Below are 15,768 nucleotides of genomic sequence, written 5' to 3' on the forward strand. Positions count from 1 at the left end.
GATATCCAGCTATCTATACCTGCTGAACTCACTCAGGCTTGCTTAACAGACTCTGAAATTGTAATCTTCTCTGCCTGAGAACATGCCCTCGTGCATTGCTTGGATTGGCATGCCAGCTGCTTCTGCAGCAGGCAATCGTGGTGCAAGAATATTCTTGAGACCTGCAGTCAAACTAGCTGACGGTTAAGTGAGTGAGCCAAGCACTGTTAATTTAAGAACAACATTGCAGATGCTGTAAATCCACAACAGAAGATGCTGAAGACGCTCAACAAGTCAGTCAACATTCATCAATGAAATGCAAATCAGACAGTTCTCAGCAAGAACCTGAACCTAAAACATCTGCTAATGTCGCTAGTGTTTTCTGTTACTGTTTCTGTTAGGTTTTCTTAACGAGGGCACTCCATGTTACAGGTGCAGTCTCCAGCTAGAAGCTTTCTTGAGCAGTGAATGGCGTAACTCCCATGTAAAATAGGTGCAATATATTGGGGGACATGCAACGGGTATACCATTGTGTGTCTCCCTACAGATTGCACCTATTTTACATGGGTTACACCATTCACTGTTCAATGGATATGCAAATAAGCTGATCCAAGAATCTCTGGTGTATATTATGAGAGTATTTTAATGCAAAAATGTTGCAATGGGCATTTCTCCTTTCCTTCACCCCCCAGACTACGTGGAATTTTCATTGTGGACTGATTGAAGAGTACTTTTTGATGTCCAGTGAATATTTGATGGAAATATCCTGAGCAAGCACTCAGTAATACATATCCACCCTAAGGAATAATTACATTATATTAAGTCCTCTGTACTAGCATGTTAGGGGAGTGGGATGCATGTTACCCATGCAAAACCAAGAAATGTCAGCAAACCTGGTGTTGAGTTCACTGGTGGAGCTAGTTTACCATGCTGTTGCTGTGGTGGGGTGATATTTTACTCCAGAGGCCCACTGCTACAAGAGCAGTCTCATAATTTACTTGACTTTGGGCAAATGTCAAAGAGTTGTAGAGCTATACAGCACGGAAATAGGTCCTTCAGCCCAACTCATCTATGCCAACCAACTTGTCTAACTGAGCTCATCCCATTTGGCCCATAACCCTCTAAGCCTTTCGCTTTCGTGTCCAAAGGTCTTCTAAATGCTGTGATTGTACCCATCTCTATCATTTTCCCTGGCAGCTTGTTCCATATATGCACCACCCTCTGTGTGAAAAAAGTTGCCCCTCAGGCCCCATTTAAATCTTTCCCCTCTCACTTTAAACCTAAGCCTTCTACTACTACTACTCTGGCTCCTACTCTGGCTGTGGCTATTCACAAATCCTGATTTAGGGCAGGAGGTGATAGTGGGGCAACTGCTTACCCACTCCATAAGCTCCACCCCACAGCTGCTGCTGGCTCCTTGTGGGCTTGGTGAATGTAATGGCAGGATGCTTTGGATGTTTTGCTCCTTTTCACAAGGGGCAATTGGCTAGATTGAAGGCTGGTTGCTGGGTGGGAAACTATGCAGTGCGAGACAGTCTGAGGCTATGGAGACTGTCCCTGGCAATCAAAATGATTGGGGAATTTTTGGGAGGGTCAGGGAGTGTGGAGCATGTGACCAGTAGAATTTGGGAAGTGGGGTGGGGGGGGGGGGTGGTTTCAACACAGAGGCAGTAAAGAGTCAAGTGGGGACTGAGGAAGCATGCTTTGAAATGCGAGAGACTGCAGATGCTAGAATCTGGATCAAAAAACAAACTGCTGCAGGAATTCAGTGGGTCAGGCAGCATCTGCAGAGGGAAATGGACAGTCGACGTTTTGGGTCAAGACCCTTCATCTAGACTGAATGTTTTGAGAGTCGGGGGTGGATCACAGATGGAGAGTAATATCGGGTAAGCTGGGAGGTCACAAGGTGTGATTGACAGGCTGAGTGTGCGAGAAGTACTCCTGCTTCTCCTGATCCACCAGCAGTACTCAAAAGTATGTGTTTGATGGATCTAGGGCTCCAGCCTCTCTTCAACTGCTGCATTCCCCAAGCTCAAGTAAACCCATGGTGGAAGCAACTAAGCCATCAGGAAGAAGGTACAAGAGCCTGAAATTATGTACCATCAGGCTCAAAGACAGCTTCTATCCCACTGTTATAAGACTATTGAACAGTCCCCTAGTATGATAAGATGGACTCTTGACCTCGCAGTCTACCTCGTTATGACCTTACGCCTTATTGTCTACCTGCACTGCTCTTTCTTTGTAACTGTGACACTTTATTCTGCACTCTGTTAATGCTTTGTACTACCTCAATGCACTGTTGTAATGAATTAATCTGTATGACTGGTATGCACAACACGTTTTTCACTGTACCCCAGTACAAGTGACAACAATAAACCAATTTACCAATTTTATCCATATTACTGACAGTCTCATTCCCATTTAGGTACAACCATTATCAGTGAGTTATTAAGCCAGCTCTAAACTTGCTCTGTAGTATTGGGAGGAAGAGGATTGCAACAGGATAAATTGATTTCTCTCCCCATTTTCCACAATTAAGTTCTCCACCCCCAATCCCATCCCACAGAGTCTTGCCTAGAGGGAGTGATCACTCTATTGGGAGTATTCTACAGACCCCCAATAGCAGCAGAGATGCTGAGGAGCAGATCGGGAGGCAGATTTTGGAGAGGTGCAAAAATAACAGGGTTGTTGTCATAGGTGATTTCAACTTCCCTAATACTGATCGGCACCTCCTTAGTGTAAAGGGGATAGATAGGACAGAGTTTGTTCGGTGTGTACAGGAAGGATTCCTGACACGGTATGTGGACAGGCTGACTAGAGGAGAGGCCATACTGGACCTGGTACTAGGCAATGAGCCTGATCAGTTTTCAGATCTCTCGGTGGGAGAGCATTTTGGAGGTAGTGACCATAGCCTTGGAGAGGGATAGAAGCAGACGATATGGGAAAGTATTTAACTGGGGGAGGAGGAATTATGATGCTATTAGGCAGGAACTTGGGAGCATAAATTGGGAACAGATGTTCTTGGGGAAGTGCACAGCGGAAATGTGGAGGTTGTTTAAGGAATATTTGCATGGGGCTCTGGATAGGTTTGTCCCATTGAGGCAGGGTAAGGATGGTAGAGTGAAGGAACCGTGGTTGACACGAGATGTAGAATATCTTATCAAGAGGAAGACAGAAACTTACCTAAGGTTTAGAAAGCATGGATCAGACAGGGCTCTGGAGAGTTACAAGGTAGCCAGGAGGGAGCTTAAGAATGGACTTAGGAGAAGGGGACATGAGAAGTCCTTGGCGAGTAGGAGCAAGGAAACCCCAAAGCGTTCTACATGTATGTGAAGAATAAGAGGATGACTTGAGTGAGGGTAGGACCGATCAGGGATAACAGAGGGAGCATGTGCCTGGAGTCAAAAGAGGTTGGGGAGGTCCTTAATGAATACTTTGCTTCGGTATTCACCAGAGAGAGGGACCTTGACATTTGTGAGGATGGCATACGACAGGCTGATACGCTAGGGCATGTCAATGTGAGGAAAGAGGATGTGCTGGAACTATTGAAAAACATTAGGATAGATAAGTCACTGGGGCCAGACGGGATATATCCAAGGTTATTACGGGAAGCTAGGGAAAAGATTGCTGCGCCTTTGGTGACGATCTTTGCATCCTCACTGGCCACGTTTTCCTTTGTTTAAGAAAGGAAGTAGGTATAACCCTGGGAATTACAGACCACTGAGTCTTACTTCAGTGGTGGGCAAATTACTGGAGAAGATTCTTAGAGACAGGATTTATGGGCATTTAGAGAAGCATAGGCTGATTAGGGACAGTCAGCATGGCTTTATGAGGGGCAGGTCGTGCCTCACGAGCCTGATTGAATTCTTTGAGGATGTGACAAAGCACATTGATGAAGGTAGAGCAGTGGATGTGGTGTACATGGATTTTAGTAAGACGTTTGATAAGGTTCCTCATGGAAGGCTTATTCAGAAAGTCAGGAGGCATAGGATCCAGGGAAACTTGGCTGTGTGGATTCAGAATTGGCTCACCCATAGAAGACAGAGGGTGGTGGTAGATGGAGCATATTCTGCCTGGAGGTCGGTGACCAGTGGTGTTCCGCAGTGATCTGTTCTGGGATCCCTGCTCTTTGTGATTTTTATAAATGACTTGGATGAGGATGTGGAAGGGTGGGTTAGTAAGTTTGCTGATGATACAAAGGTTGGTGGTGTTGTGGATAGTGTAGAAGGTTGCTGTAGATTACAACAGGATATTGATAGAATGCAGAACTGGGCTGAGGAGTGGCAGATGGAGTTCAACCCGGCTAGGTGTGAAGTGATACACTTCAAGAGATCGAATTTGAAGGCAGAATACAAGGTTAATGGCAGGACTCTTAGCAGTGTGGAGGAACAAAGGGATCTTGGGGTCCACGTCCATAGATCCCTCAAGATTGCCACGCAGGTCGATAGGGTTGTTAAGGCGGCGTATGGAGTGTTGGCCTTCATTAGTCGGGGTATTGAGTTCAAGAGCCACGAGGTGATGCAGCTCCATAGAACTCTGGTCAGACCACACTTGAAGTATTGTGTTCAGTTCTGGTCGCTTCATTATAAAAAGGATGTGGAAGGTTTAGAGACGGTGCAGAGGAGATTTACCAGGATTGGAGAACATGTCTTATGAGGATAGGCTAAGTGAGCTAGGGCTTTTCTCTTTGGAGAGGAAGAGGATGAGAGGTGACTTGATAGAGGTGTATAAGATGATAAGAGGCATAGATCGAGTGGACAGTCAGGGACTTTTTCCCAGGGCGACAATGGCTAACATGAGGGGACATAATTTTAAGGTGATTGGAGGAAGGTGTCAGGGGTAAGTTTTTTTTATGCAGAGAGTGGTGGGTGCGTGGAACGCACTGCCTGCAGAGGTTGTGGGGGCAGATACATTAGAGGCATTTGAGAGACTCTTAGATAGGCACATGAATGATAGAAAAATGGATGGTTATGTGGGAGGGAATGGTTAGATAGATCTTAGATCAGGATAAAATGTCGGCACAACATGGTGGGCCGAAGGGCCTGTACTGTGCTGTAGTGTTCTATGTTCTATATCCTTGCTGCCATAGGGCTAGAAATTACATCAATGTATTTAAATTGTAATTAAATCAACAGAGCTAGCTGGTGAAGTATACCTGCTTTTAATGCAATTTTTTTTTAAATGTTAAGAGAAGTCTTGACTTTTTGGAGAAATCCTATTTCCCGTATAGAAAGCAATGTTGGGAAGATGGTTAACAATGCACCTTTCAGTTACGACTCAACAGCATCACCTGCTGCTGTACTGTGGTACTGACTCAGAATGTGATCCAAGTCTTGTTGGATCACATTCTGACTCAGTACCACAGTACAGAAAAATATTACAGAATATAGTGTAATACAGAAAAATATTGCCTATAATGTAAACTTGTTAAGTGGAAGCGAGAATATGTTGCATACGATGCCAAGTTGTCACACCAAATCATGAAACCTTTTTTAAAAAAAAATATTTGTCGGAAAATGAAGGGGATATTTGCATCTGCACATTTATTCTCTCTACCAATCTCAGTGGTTAAAATGATTTTATTACTGATGAGTTGCAGCCAGTAATCTGTTTGACACTTTCTCCAATTATCCTGAATTTCACAGAGAGTCATGGCATTATATTCAGTGAGTAGCTGCAGATCAGCTACAAGTTTTGGGTTTTCCCTTTCCCTAGTTTGGAGATTGACATCTTGGAGACTTTCTTGCCATATTGATTTGAGCAGGTGATGAAAGTACCTGTTACCCTTAGTAGCCATTAACTTTGTAGTTTGTGTTTGGAATTACACAGCTAAAATCTTACTGTATCTTGGTACACCTATCCTTTCATCTCCAGACTTCTGTATGTTCCTTTGCTTATCACTTCCATCTCATCATAATTGTGGCACTTGTGAGTTTGGATCAGAACTTGGAGAAAAGTGGAAGTGGAAAATTGGAAAGGTCAGGAAGTTGGATTTTATTCAGGAACGGCTGATAAGAACAAGATGTCCAGAGATAGAAAATGACTGAACTGAGATTTTAGTCAAAGAAATGCAAGAGAAGGAAGCAGTGGATATGGGAGTTTGATATCCATAAGGGCCATAATACAAAGCAAACCTTCAAATTATATTTGCTTGTAGTTCATAATCTCAGTGAGTTAGGAGGGGGAGAAAATATAAAACCAAGGACAATGAGTTATCATTTTAATTTGAGAGGGATCTCCAGCTTCCTGAAAATTAATGATTTATCCTGACCTTTAATATTCAGCTGGTCCTGCATGACTATTTTTTCCTTTGGTTAGCCCCCTTCAGGAGGAGGTGGGGGGTTAAAATAGTGGGCTGAGGGAGGGAGTTGTTCCAATATCTCATTCTTAATCTTCCATCACTTCTATTAATGCGTCATGACTCATCCATTCCTGCATAATACATTCCCCAGTGTGTATGCTTAGCATCTGGTCTATCAGAAGCATACTGGGTCTGTAATATTTACAAGTACCCATTGAAAAAACAGCAATAAAACAGCAAACTATGATTTCAATGAGTTGTTGAATTTACATTTCTGTTATAGCCAATAATTAATGAAAATAAGTTACAATTTAGGAAATATAGGAACTTATATTTTTCTTAACAGGAAATAATGAACTTAATCTTCAACCACTGGTACTGTAGGATTTCTATTGCTGTTTGCCACTTCAGAATGTTACCCAGGCCCAGACGATGAGATCACATAATCAGATCCTAACTGGAGAGTTGAAGACTGCTGTTAAGTTAAAGGGAACTTTCCTTACCTTCCTTAGCTATTCTATAGTTTTGAACTTTGATGCATTGATCTTTTGTCCTGCAGATCCTACTTTAACAATTTTCCTTGGATCTCACTCTTTTTCTCTGTTTGTCAATATCACGAGCTCCTGCCCCAAGTTCAATCAGACCTCCAGCCCCCTGCCTCACCCCCACTACCAGCAGACCCCAGGCCAGTCCAAATCTCCATTCCACAAGCCTCCCCCCCCCCCCCCCGCCCCCACACAGACACCTCTGGTCCCACAAGGATCCTGGCACGATTGCATATCACTGATCCACTCCTCCACCAGCTCCAAAAATGGGTCCAATCTTCCCTATTCCAAAGTCATACCTGCTTCTATTCTCTGAACAGACCCCAATTGCCCCAAGTGGTGCACAACCTACCTGATTTGCTGTGTAACCTTATCATCAGCAGGGCTACTAGAGGTACGTATGCACGTATGTGCCTCCCTGGCCTGGCTTTTGTGCATCAATTCTAATGGGCCTCAAGCATATTCGAACTTCACAGGATGGCTGGTTATGGGCCCCCATAAAGTGCTGGTTTAGTGTGTCTTTTTTGGGATTAAGGAATTCTTTGCCCCAGGTCTTTAATGACCATCTCATAAATTGATAAAATATGGCAATAATTAGGTCAGTCATTTGAAGAATACAAGGGTGTATGACAATCAGAAGCATTACAATAAAGCAATTAGAAGAGGCACCTGCTGTCGATACCCTTAACGATTCTAATATGTTTTTAAAAAGTTCTTCACTATTAAAACCTTTCAAAATATATTAAGCATTCAGCAAAAGACTAGGCTCAAACATAGTGTTTGGTTCTTCTCAATGGATATGTGGCTTCAACAAGGTTTTGTACAGCCATCCCTAATAACTTCAGTGGAAATAATCTGATGCGGTTGGGTTCTGCTGTCATTTCTGAAGTTTAGGTTTTGATTTGATTTGGAGAAGAGGAAAAAATAGAAACTGATATTTAATCAGTGTAAAATTATTTCCCACAAACATGGATGTGATCTTTGTTCACAGGGTGCAGGGGGCAATTGGACCCATGGCTGGGGCTAGTGAAGGAGTGGGGACAGGGATGTGTAATCATAACAGGGTCTAATGTTGAAGTAAGAAGAGAGGCCGTGGAAATGTGAATTGTGGTGAGGGTGGGATTGGGGGTCAGGATTAGAGTTGGAGGTGTGATTGAGGGAGAGAAGCTGAACTGATACGGGCAGACAGAGAGCAGGGGTGAGACCCAAGGAAAATTGTTTTTAAAGATTGCTCTACCATGAAAAAACTATCCTGAAGAACTGTAATCTCTTTCACCGCCTAAAATGCCACATTTTTGGATGGTACGTAACCCATATTTGGATTTATTTTCCCAAGAGTGGGTTTCCAGTTTTGTCCTAAAAACATTGTGAAATGGACTAAGCTTCAATTTTGGCACAAATCTTTCCAATTGCTGTGCCCCTTGCGCACCCACTCATGTAATCAGCAGCAGTGGTTACGATCGGTATGCAAGACAAGTTTTTCACTGTACCTTGGTGCAAGTGACAATAATAAACCAATACCAATACCAATACCTTCTTTTCCATTTTCACTCTTTGATGTCATTAGGAACCTTCAGACCAGGGGCTGGACCCATGTTGAATGAGACGCTCATCCTTGTTGGAGATTAACTGAGAGTTCAGTGCGGCTGATGGCTTCTGTGCTTTGAATGATTGGGCCATGGTGCATGGCAGTAAGGATGTTATAGCCACAAAGCCCGGAGCCAGATTGGTATTGCTGCCAATAGAGCAGATAATGTGGCCAATAATTTACTAGTTTTGGTAGCCAAACTCAAAGAAACTGACACTGGAACAGTCCAGCCATTTATTTATTCAACAATCACACAAAGGGAGAAAGGCAAGCAGGCAAAGGCTGAAGCCCATTAAAGTCCCACTGATATATCATCAGAACATCCAAAAATGGTATGAATTAGAAATGATCAGCAGAGTCAAAAGTGCTATTGCAGAAGACTTAAAGTTGTTTTCCTTGCAGCAAAAATCTGTCATCAATCACGATTACTTGGAGTATTGTGTTTAGTACTTGGAGTGGTGTGTTCAATTCTGGTTGCCTCATTATAGGAAGGATGTGGAAGCTTTAGAGAGGGTGCAGAGGAGATTTACCAGGATGCTGCCTGGATTGGAGAGCATGGCTTATGAGGATAATGATAGATTGAGTGAGTTAGGGCTTTTCTCTTTGGAGAGAAAGAGGATAAGAGGTGACTTAATAGAGGTCTACACAATAAGAGGCATAGATCAAGGGGACAGTCAGAGACTTTTTCCCAGGGTGAAAATGGCTGACACGAGGGGGCATAATTTTAGGGTGATTGGAGGAAGGTATAAGGGGGATGTCAGAGGTAAGTTTTTTACACAGAGAGTGGTGGGTATGTGGAACACACTGCCGGTAGAGGTTGTGGAGGTAGATACATTAGGGACATTTAAGAGACTCTTAGACACATGAATGGTAGAGAAATGAGAGGGAAGGGTTAGACAGATATTAGAGCAGGATAAAATATCGGCACAACATTGTGGGCTGAAGGGCCTGTACTGTGCTGTAGTGTCCTATGATCAAAAGGACTCCTCTAAAAATGCTGCCAATGACTAACACATTTGGTGCTTTCCATTAAACCCAATAGTATTTGGATTTGGGTGAATAGATGCCTGACTTAACAGACTGTACGAAGATGAGAAAAGCTGATGAACTCTTTCCATGTGTCTTGGTAAAGCTGTGGATAGTAATTGCACAGCTTTGCTAAAAGCAAATGTAGGCCTATGAAAGCTTTGTAAAGCTTTCAAGCTAGTGACTTGGACTCTGATGATTAAGCTGCAGGCTGTGGCCAGACCTTGTACTTTATCTGAGATGTGTATCCAAGAACCAACCATCAGATGGTGGAATTTCTACTGAAAGTTCCTAACGCCGCCTGCTATCAAGTCCCTCATCATGATTACACATCCTGAGTAAGCATCTAGGCAGTTGGGAGCCTGACTGTGTCCATTTCTTGCAAAAGGAAATGAGGAATAAATGTTCACATCCACTCACCTGTCTCTTTTATGTATTGAACGGGCTAAATGTATGTTGAATGATGAGGTGTGAGTCTGCAGTTTCCTGGCAGTGGAATACTGCTGCAATTGTTTGATCCAGGGAAAGGATCATTCTTCTAGTTATTTGCAGCAATTTGATCTCTAGCACTTATCCATTATTTCCTCTGTAAATCATTCATATGACCACTCTCCATTACTACATCTGTACTACATCCAATCCTGTTATTTCCTGGTAAATTATTGTAATTTCTGATTAAAGGAATGCTGTGATGTCTCACTATGATGCCCACAATTAATGAAAAAAAGGCAAAATTTATGCTACAGTGGATATAACACAAAAAAAATGTGATTCAGAAGATTTATTTAGGGAATAATCTCATTTTGGATTCAACTTACTTGTATGGAACTGTTTAAATTTACAGGATAAAAGGATATCTTTTACCTTATTATTACAGTCATTTCTAAAGCAATCCCAAACTTATTTACTTCCTTGAACTGTCTTTGCGAGTCTTGTGCTTCAAATGTATATTCTCCGAGGAGATACAGTAGCTCTCCGCTTCCACATCTAACTGTGGCACACTCTAATAATATGTGCGAAATGATTCCTCATTCCTCTTTTGTTACTAATTTAAAGTTGCCAGTTTGATAGTGACTCCACAGCATTTTTGTGGCATGGTGGTTAAGTTACTGGATTGGCTTCCAGGAGTCTGGACTATTGATCCGGAGAAATGAGATCGAATCCCACCAGGGTAACTTTGGAATTTAAATTTAATTAATGAAATAAATGTGGATTAAAAGAGATGTTACTAGAAATGGTAAACAGCTGATTATAATCAAAAAATCAACTCATTCACTAATGCCATTCAAGAGGGGGATTTGCCACCCTTTATCCAGTCTGACCTTTAAATGTGATTTCCAGATCTCAATCTTAATTTGCTCCTCAATTCAGGGGCAAACGGGGATGGACAATAAATACTGCCAGTGACACTCACATCCTGTAAATTAAGAAAAGCAAAGAATTCCCTACCCCAGGGGGTTGTGGAAATGTAATTAAAGAAGTAGATAATTTTTTTGAAATATCAGGTAATTGAGGGTTATGGGAAACTGGCACAGAAGAGGAAGATGAGGCCTGGAGCAGATCAGCTATGATCATATCGAATGGTAGGGCAGGCTTGAGGGGTCGGGTGGCCCACTCCTGCTATTTTCTTATGTTTATATGCAAGTATCATTCCCTACTTGAAAGTATCCTGGATCTTCTCTGCTGCAAAGAAAATGTTCTGGCTCCTCAAGCCCCCTTTTGTAACTATAACTTTTAACCTTCACCGATAACCTGGTGAATCTTTGCTGCTTGTCTATTTAATGTTGTTGCCCTTCCTTTAGTGTCCTGTAACTGTGCAGTGAACCTTTGCCAAGCTACTGCTTGTAAAGATGATCACACCTCTTCAGCTCTTTTACTCCTACTCCAACTTAAAAAATCACTAATATTATTGGGCTTTTTGTTTTGGCTTAATTGCACATTCAAGGAATTATTTATTACACCTGAGATGTCTCATCCATACCTTTTAGCATCATTCTATTGAGTTTACACTTCCTTTGGCTTTTCCCTCCAATATTCATAGCATGACATGAGGTTTTATTTGCTGTCTTTTAGATAACTCTGCTGATCTGTAATTCATCCTTAAGTCTTTTTATGGTCTTATAGTTTACAAGATTTTTCTATAATCTTGTGTTTTTTAAAATTATCTACCAATCTATCCTCTCATATGCCTATCTTGTTACCCGTACCTTAATTTGCAGTTATCTGCATAATATATTTACTCAGCATCTTCTCCATATCTTCCCTCTCCACAGCTAAATTTCCTTTTTTCACTTCTGTATGATTCTTTTGTTATATTTTTTAATATTCTTCAATGGTCATATCATTTTGTACAATCAGTTAGACTTCTTTAAATTTCCTTTATTATCCTGTGGATCATTGTCCACGTCTCCACCACATTATTAAACATAATATAGAAAAGTTAGCATTAGTTTCATCACATTGTTTTTCATTGATTTTTTATGTAGTAATTATCCCTCCATCTATGAAGCTCTCTCTCTCTCTCTCTCTCTCTCTCTCTCTCTCTCTTTCTCTTTCTCTTTCTCTCTCCCCCCCCCCCCTTTCATCTTGCAGAATTTTGTTTTCTATCCTTCTCAAATTTCCCATTGCTATTTTTGCCAGCCAGTTAATCGGAGTCATTGTCAGTCATTTTGCAGCCTTCCAGAGAAACATTACTAGATTTGAGTTTTCATTATTGAAGCATTTCTTGTTTTCTTGCATTGCTTATTTGTCCCTGACCCTGACCCTAACCAAGTATTTCTTGATTGGACGATAAATGCACCAATCCAGGAAATGGTCTTATTTATGAAAAAATCTCATTTTGATTTATCAGACTTCAGGTCATCAGTTTCAATGCATATATAAGGAATGCCTTTTAAATTACAATGGGTTTCCACGGGTTTAAAGATATCTTTACAGCCACATGGCACAATGTCAGAGAAACAAGACATAATTACTCAGTAATTGCTAGGCCTGGACACATACGTGTCTCCAGAAATATTTCCTGCAATCAAATGCAGTTGCTCTAATCCATGCACCACTGTGATACTCAGACCTCAATTAGTTGAGATTGGCCAGACAAGTATGCAGCTGTGCATTCCAAGATGGCTCAGCAACAAAGAGGTTTTGAACTTCAGGCCACTTTGTTGCCTGCACTGGTCCTCAGGTAAACCATTAAAAGGGAAGTGGCTATAATATGGCAACTGGGAAGGCTGGTGGGGCTGGGGGTTGATCTGGCTTATGTGATGGTGTGTAAGGGTTGGGGATGTGGCACAGAAAGAGGCATCTAGACTACCAAATACTCCAAATCCTGCTCTTTCCTCACTGTCCAGGATTTTCCTCTACATGTATTTGATTACCTTTTCAAAATTATCATTATATTTGGTTCCACCATCCCTTCAGTCAATGCTTTAAGAGTTGTCAGGATATGTGTCCTTTGCACTCCAACCAGTTCTGTGGTTGTTTCTATAGAAAGGACTGAGCAAGGCAAATGTGGAATTACTTGGAATGATCCAGGGTCACTACCACAGGCCATGCACCACTGGTGAGACTGGGTAGATTACACTGGGGGATAATGGGGGAAGAGGGACAGGTTCCACGGTCTCAATTGGTTTCCCAGCACTTGCAGGTTCCACGCGAGTTAGGTCATTGCTTCAAATTCACCTTTCACCAATGATGAACCTACTCACTGGCACAATCTGCCATTTGGTTGCCCAAAAGTTGAAAGTAATCCCAGTGAGTTTGCCTTGGGGTTGTGTCAAAAATGAACTTGTCACAGTCCTCTCCAAGTGTTCTTTCCAAGCAGGTTGCCTACTTGTAATTTCTTCCCACCCTGGTACATGGGCGTTAGTCTGCTAGAACATAGCTTAATTTCACATTCGCATTGGTTCTCAAGAGATTGAGATGTTCCTGGTTTAATTACATGTCAGAAGGTCATCATGAGAGAAAGCATGGGAGTTGTGAGTTGTTCTGCACGCCTGTTTGCATTGATTTTTATATTGAAATGTATAACAATTTTTCTTTCAGGTTTACAAAAATCCAGAACACAAAGTTAACCATGAAGCAAGATGGGATCAACTCCTTGAAATACAAACTGGTGAATATAACCAAGTACCCGATGTACACAAATATCACAGTGGACATTGGCACTCCGCCACCTCGGGTTTCAAGGGGATAGCAGGTTACACTGCTCTCAGCAAAGACAGTTTTCCTGGTATTCCTTGCCTCATTATAGACAGTCTTTCTGTCTGTCATTCTCTGTCTTTCCCTTTCTGTCTCTCCAAAGAATTACGGTGAATAAAACATAAAATAAAAAAAAACTAACAAAGCATGTGGAAGTGAGAGGAAAGAAAAAAAACCCTCTTGCTCTATAAGATTGCTGAAATGCTGCCTTCTGGAATTGAGAGATGTAAACCAGACAGGACCAGGTTGTACTGATCTGGGAGGATTTATTCTTTTTAAGCTCTTTTATTTGTGTGAAATCAAGTGGAAAATGAAGTTCTGTACAATCTCTTTAGTACTGTTAACAAAATCCTTGGCCTCTTTGAAGGTGGCTTCCTCTAACAAAAAAACCTTGCTCTGTTTGAATCTGGCTCACTGGAGTATCATTGCCACAAAATCTTGGGGCAGATTCTTTTAGTTGCCGGCGAGACCTTACATTACAAGAAAATGTGCCTGCAAGGTCATTATGGGTCACAGCTATTTTAACTCTTTGAGTGCTGAATATTCTTTGCAGCTTTCAGAATCACTGTATGCTCATGTTTTCTACCATATAACATAAGGGGTTTCTTGTAAATTTCTAATATTGAATGTTATAAAGTTATTAAAAAAATGAAATCATTAAAGGAAAACACAAGAAAAATCTCTGGATTTACAGAATTTGATAAATAAATAGAAAGAAACTGCAGTCTTGTGATTTATTTTTCCCACACATATTACTCATTAGGTGAAAAAACTTTGCTCTCAAACTTAAATTCTGTCACCTGTGCAATAAAAATCTATATTTATAAAGCATCTTCCATCATGTCAGGATATTCATGAGCCAATGAAGAATTTTATTGAAATGTAGTCACTTGGAGGAAACCACAACAGTTGATTAAACCTGTCATGGTCTCACAAATTGCAGTGTGAGAATGACCATATAATCTGTTTAAGTAATATTGGTCACAGAGCATGTTTTTAATTATGTAATTCATGGGTTAAATTAAGAGCTTGAAAATAGAGGGACATATTTTCATAGTAAGTGACTTGCAGATTATGTTTAATGTGCCAGGGACAGTAATCAGAAATCTTCTGAAGTGGTTTCCTAGGATCATGAATGATTTGCTTCTGGTCCAAATAAAAAACACGATGATGCTGGAAGAACTCAGCAGGCCAGGCAGCATCCGTGGAGAAAAGCAGGCAGTCAACGTTTTGGGTCAGGACCCTTCTTCAGGACTGAAGATAGGAAAAGGGGAAGCCCAATATATAGAAAGGGAAAGCAGAGCAGTGATAGGTGGACAAAAGAGGGGAGGCAGGGTGGGCACAAGGTGGTGATAGGTAGATGCAGGTAAGAGATAGTGATAGGCAGGTGTGGGGGAGGAGGGGAGAGCGGATCTACCAGGGGATGAGTCAAAGGTAAGGAGGAAAATAGTAGGGTAGAAAAAAGAGAGGCTAGGAAAAGGAAGAAAGAAGAAACACGGTTGGGGGTGGGGATGACTTAAAGTGGGAGAATTCAATGTTCATGCCCTTAGGCTGCAAGGTTCTAAGATGGAAAATGAGGTGCTGTTCCTCCAGTTTGGAATTCTCCTGGCAGTGGAGGAGGCCGAGGACTGACATATCTGTGATAGAGTGGGAAGGGGAGTTGAAGATAACAGGCCTGGTGGGGGAGTCTAGGTGGAAGGAGAGGGCTGGAGGCGGGAGAACGAGTCATCAGAAGGGGGAAGAGGACTCTTTACCGAAGGAGAAGGTGTGGAGGTGGTGGAAAAAGAGCTCGGCGTCGTGCCAGGCTTGGAATTTGTTGAGGTGGGGGTGTAGGTGTGCAAGGGTGAGGCCTCTGCTGAGAACAGACCGCTCAGTCTCAGAGAGGGGGAGGTGAGGGGGAATGGTAAAGACCCGGCAAGGGTTAGAGTTGGGGCTAGAGGAGGAAGGATGGGGGAGGGTGGAGGGTAGAGGGGCTGGGCTGGTGAGAGGAAAGGGGTGAGGGGGGTTGTGAGCGGTACAGGGGTGAAGAGTTTGACGGATAGGAGGTGGATGTAGTGGAGGGAACAAGAGGAGGAACAGGAGGAGAGGTCAGGGATTGGGCTGGTGGAGGTGCAAGGTGGGATGCAGAA

At 42.2% G+C, this 15,768-nt stretch overlaps 1 protein-coding gene across 1 annotated transcript in view; it reads left to right on the forward strand.

The window, feature by feature from the left end:
* Positions 1-14,361, forward strand: part of b4galt2 (UDP-Gal:betaGlcNAc beta 1,4- galactosyltransferase, polypeptide 2) — a 257,205-nt gene extending 242,844 nt beyond the window's left edge. The window contains exon 7 of the mRNA XM_052011687.1: positions 13,484-14,361. Coding sequence (XP_051867647.1) covers positions 13,484-13,634 — 151 coding nt within the window. The 3' untranslated portion in view covers positions 13,635-14,361. The remainder of the gene's footprint in view (positions 1-13,483) is intronic.
* Positions 14,362-15,768: the final 1,407 nt, after the last annotated feature.

The sequence above is a fragment of the Pristis pectinata genome, chromosome 3 (assembly GCF_009764475.1).
Source record: "Pristis pectinata isolate sPriPec2 chromosome 3, sPriPec2.1.pri, whole genome shotgun sequence".
NCBI classification, from domain to species: domain Eukaryota; kingdom Metazoa; phylum Chordata; class Chondrichthyes; order Rhinopristiformes; family Pristidae; genus Pristis; species Pristis pectinata.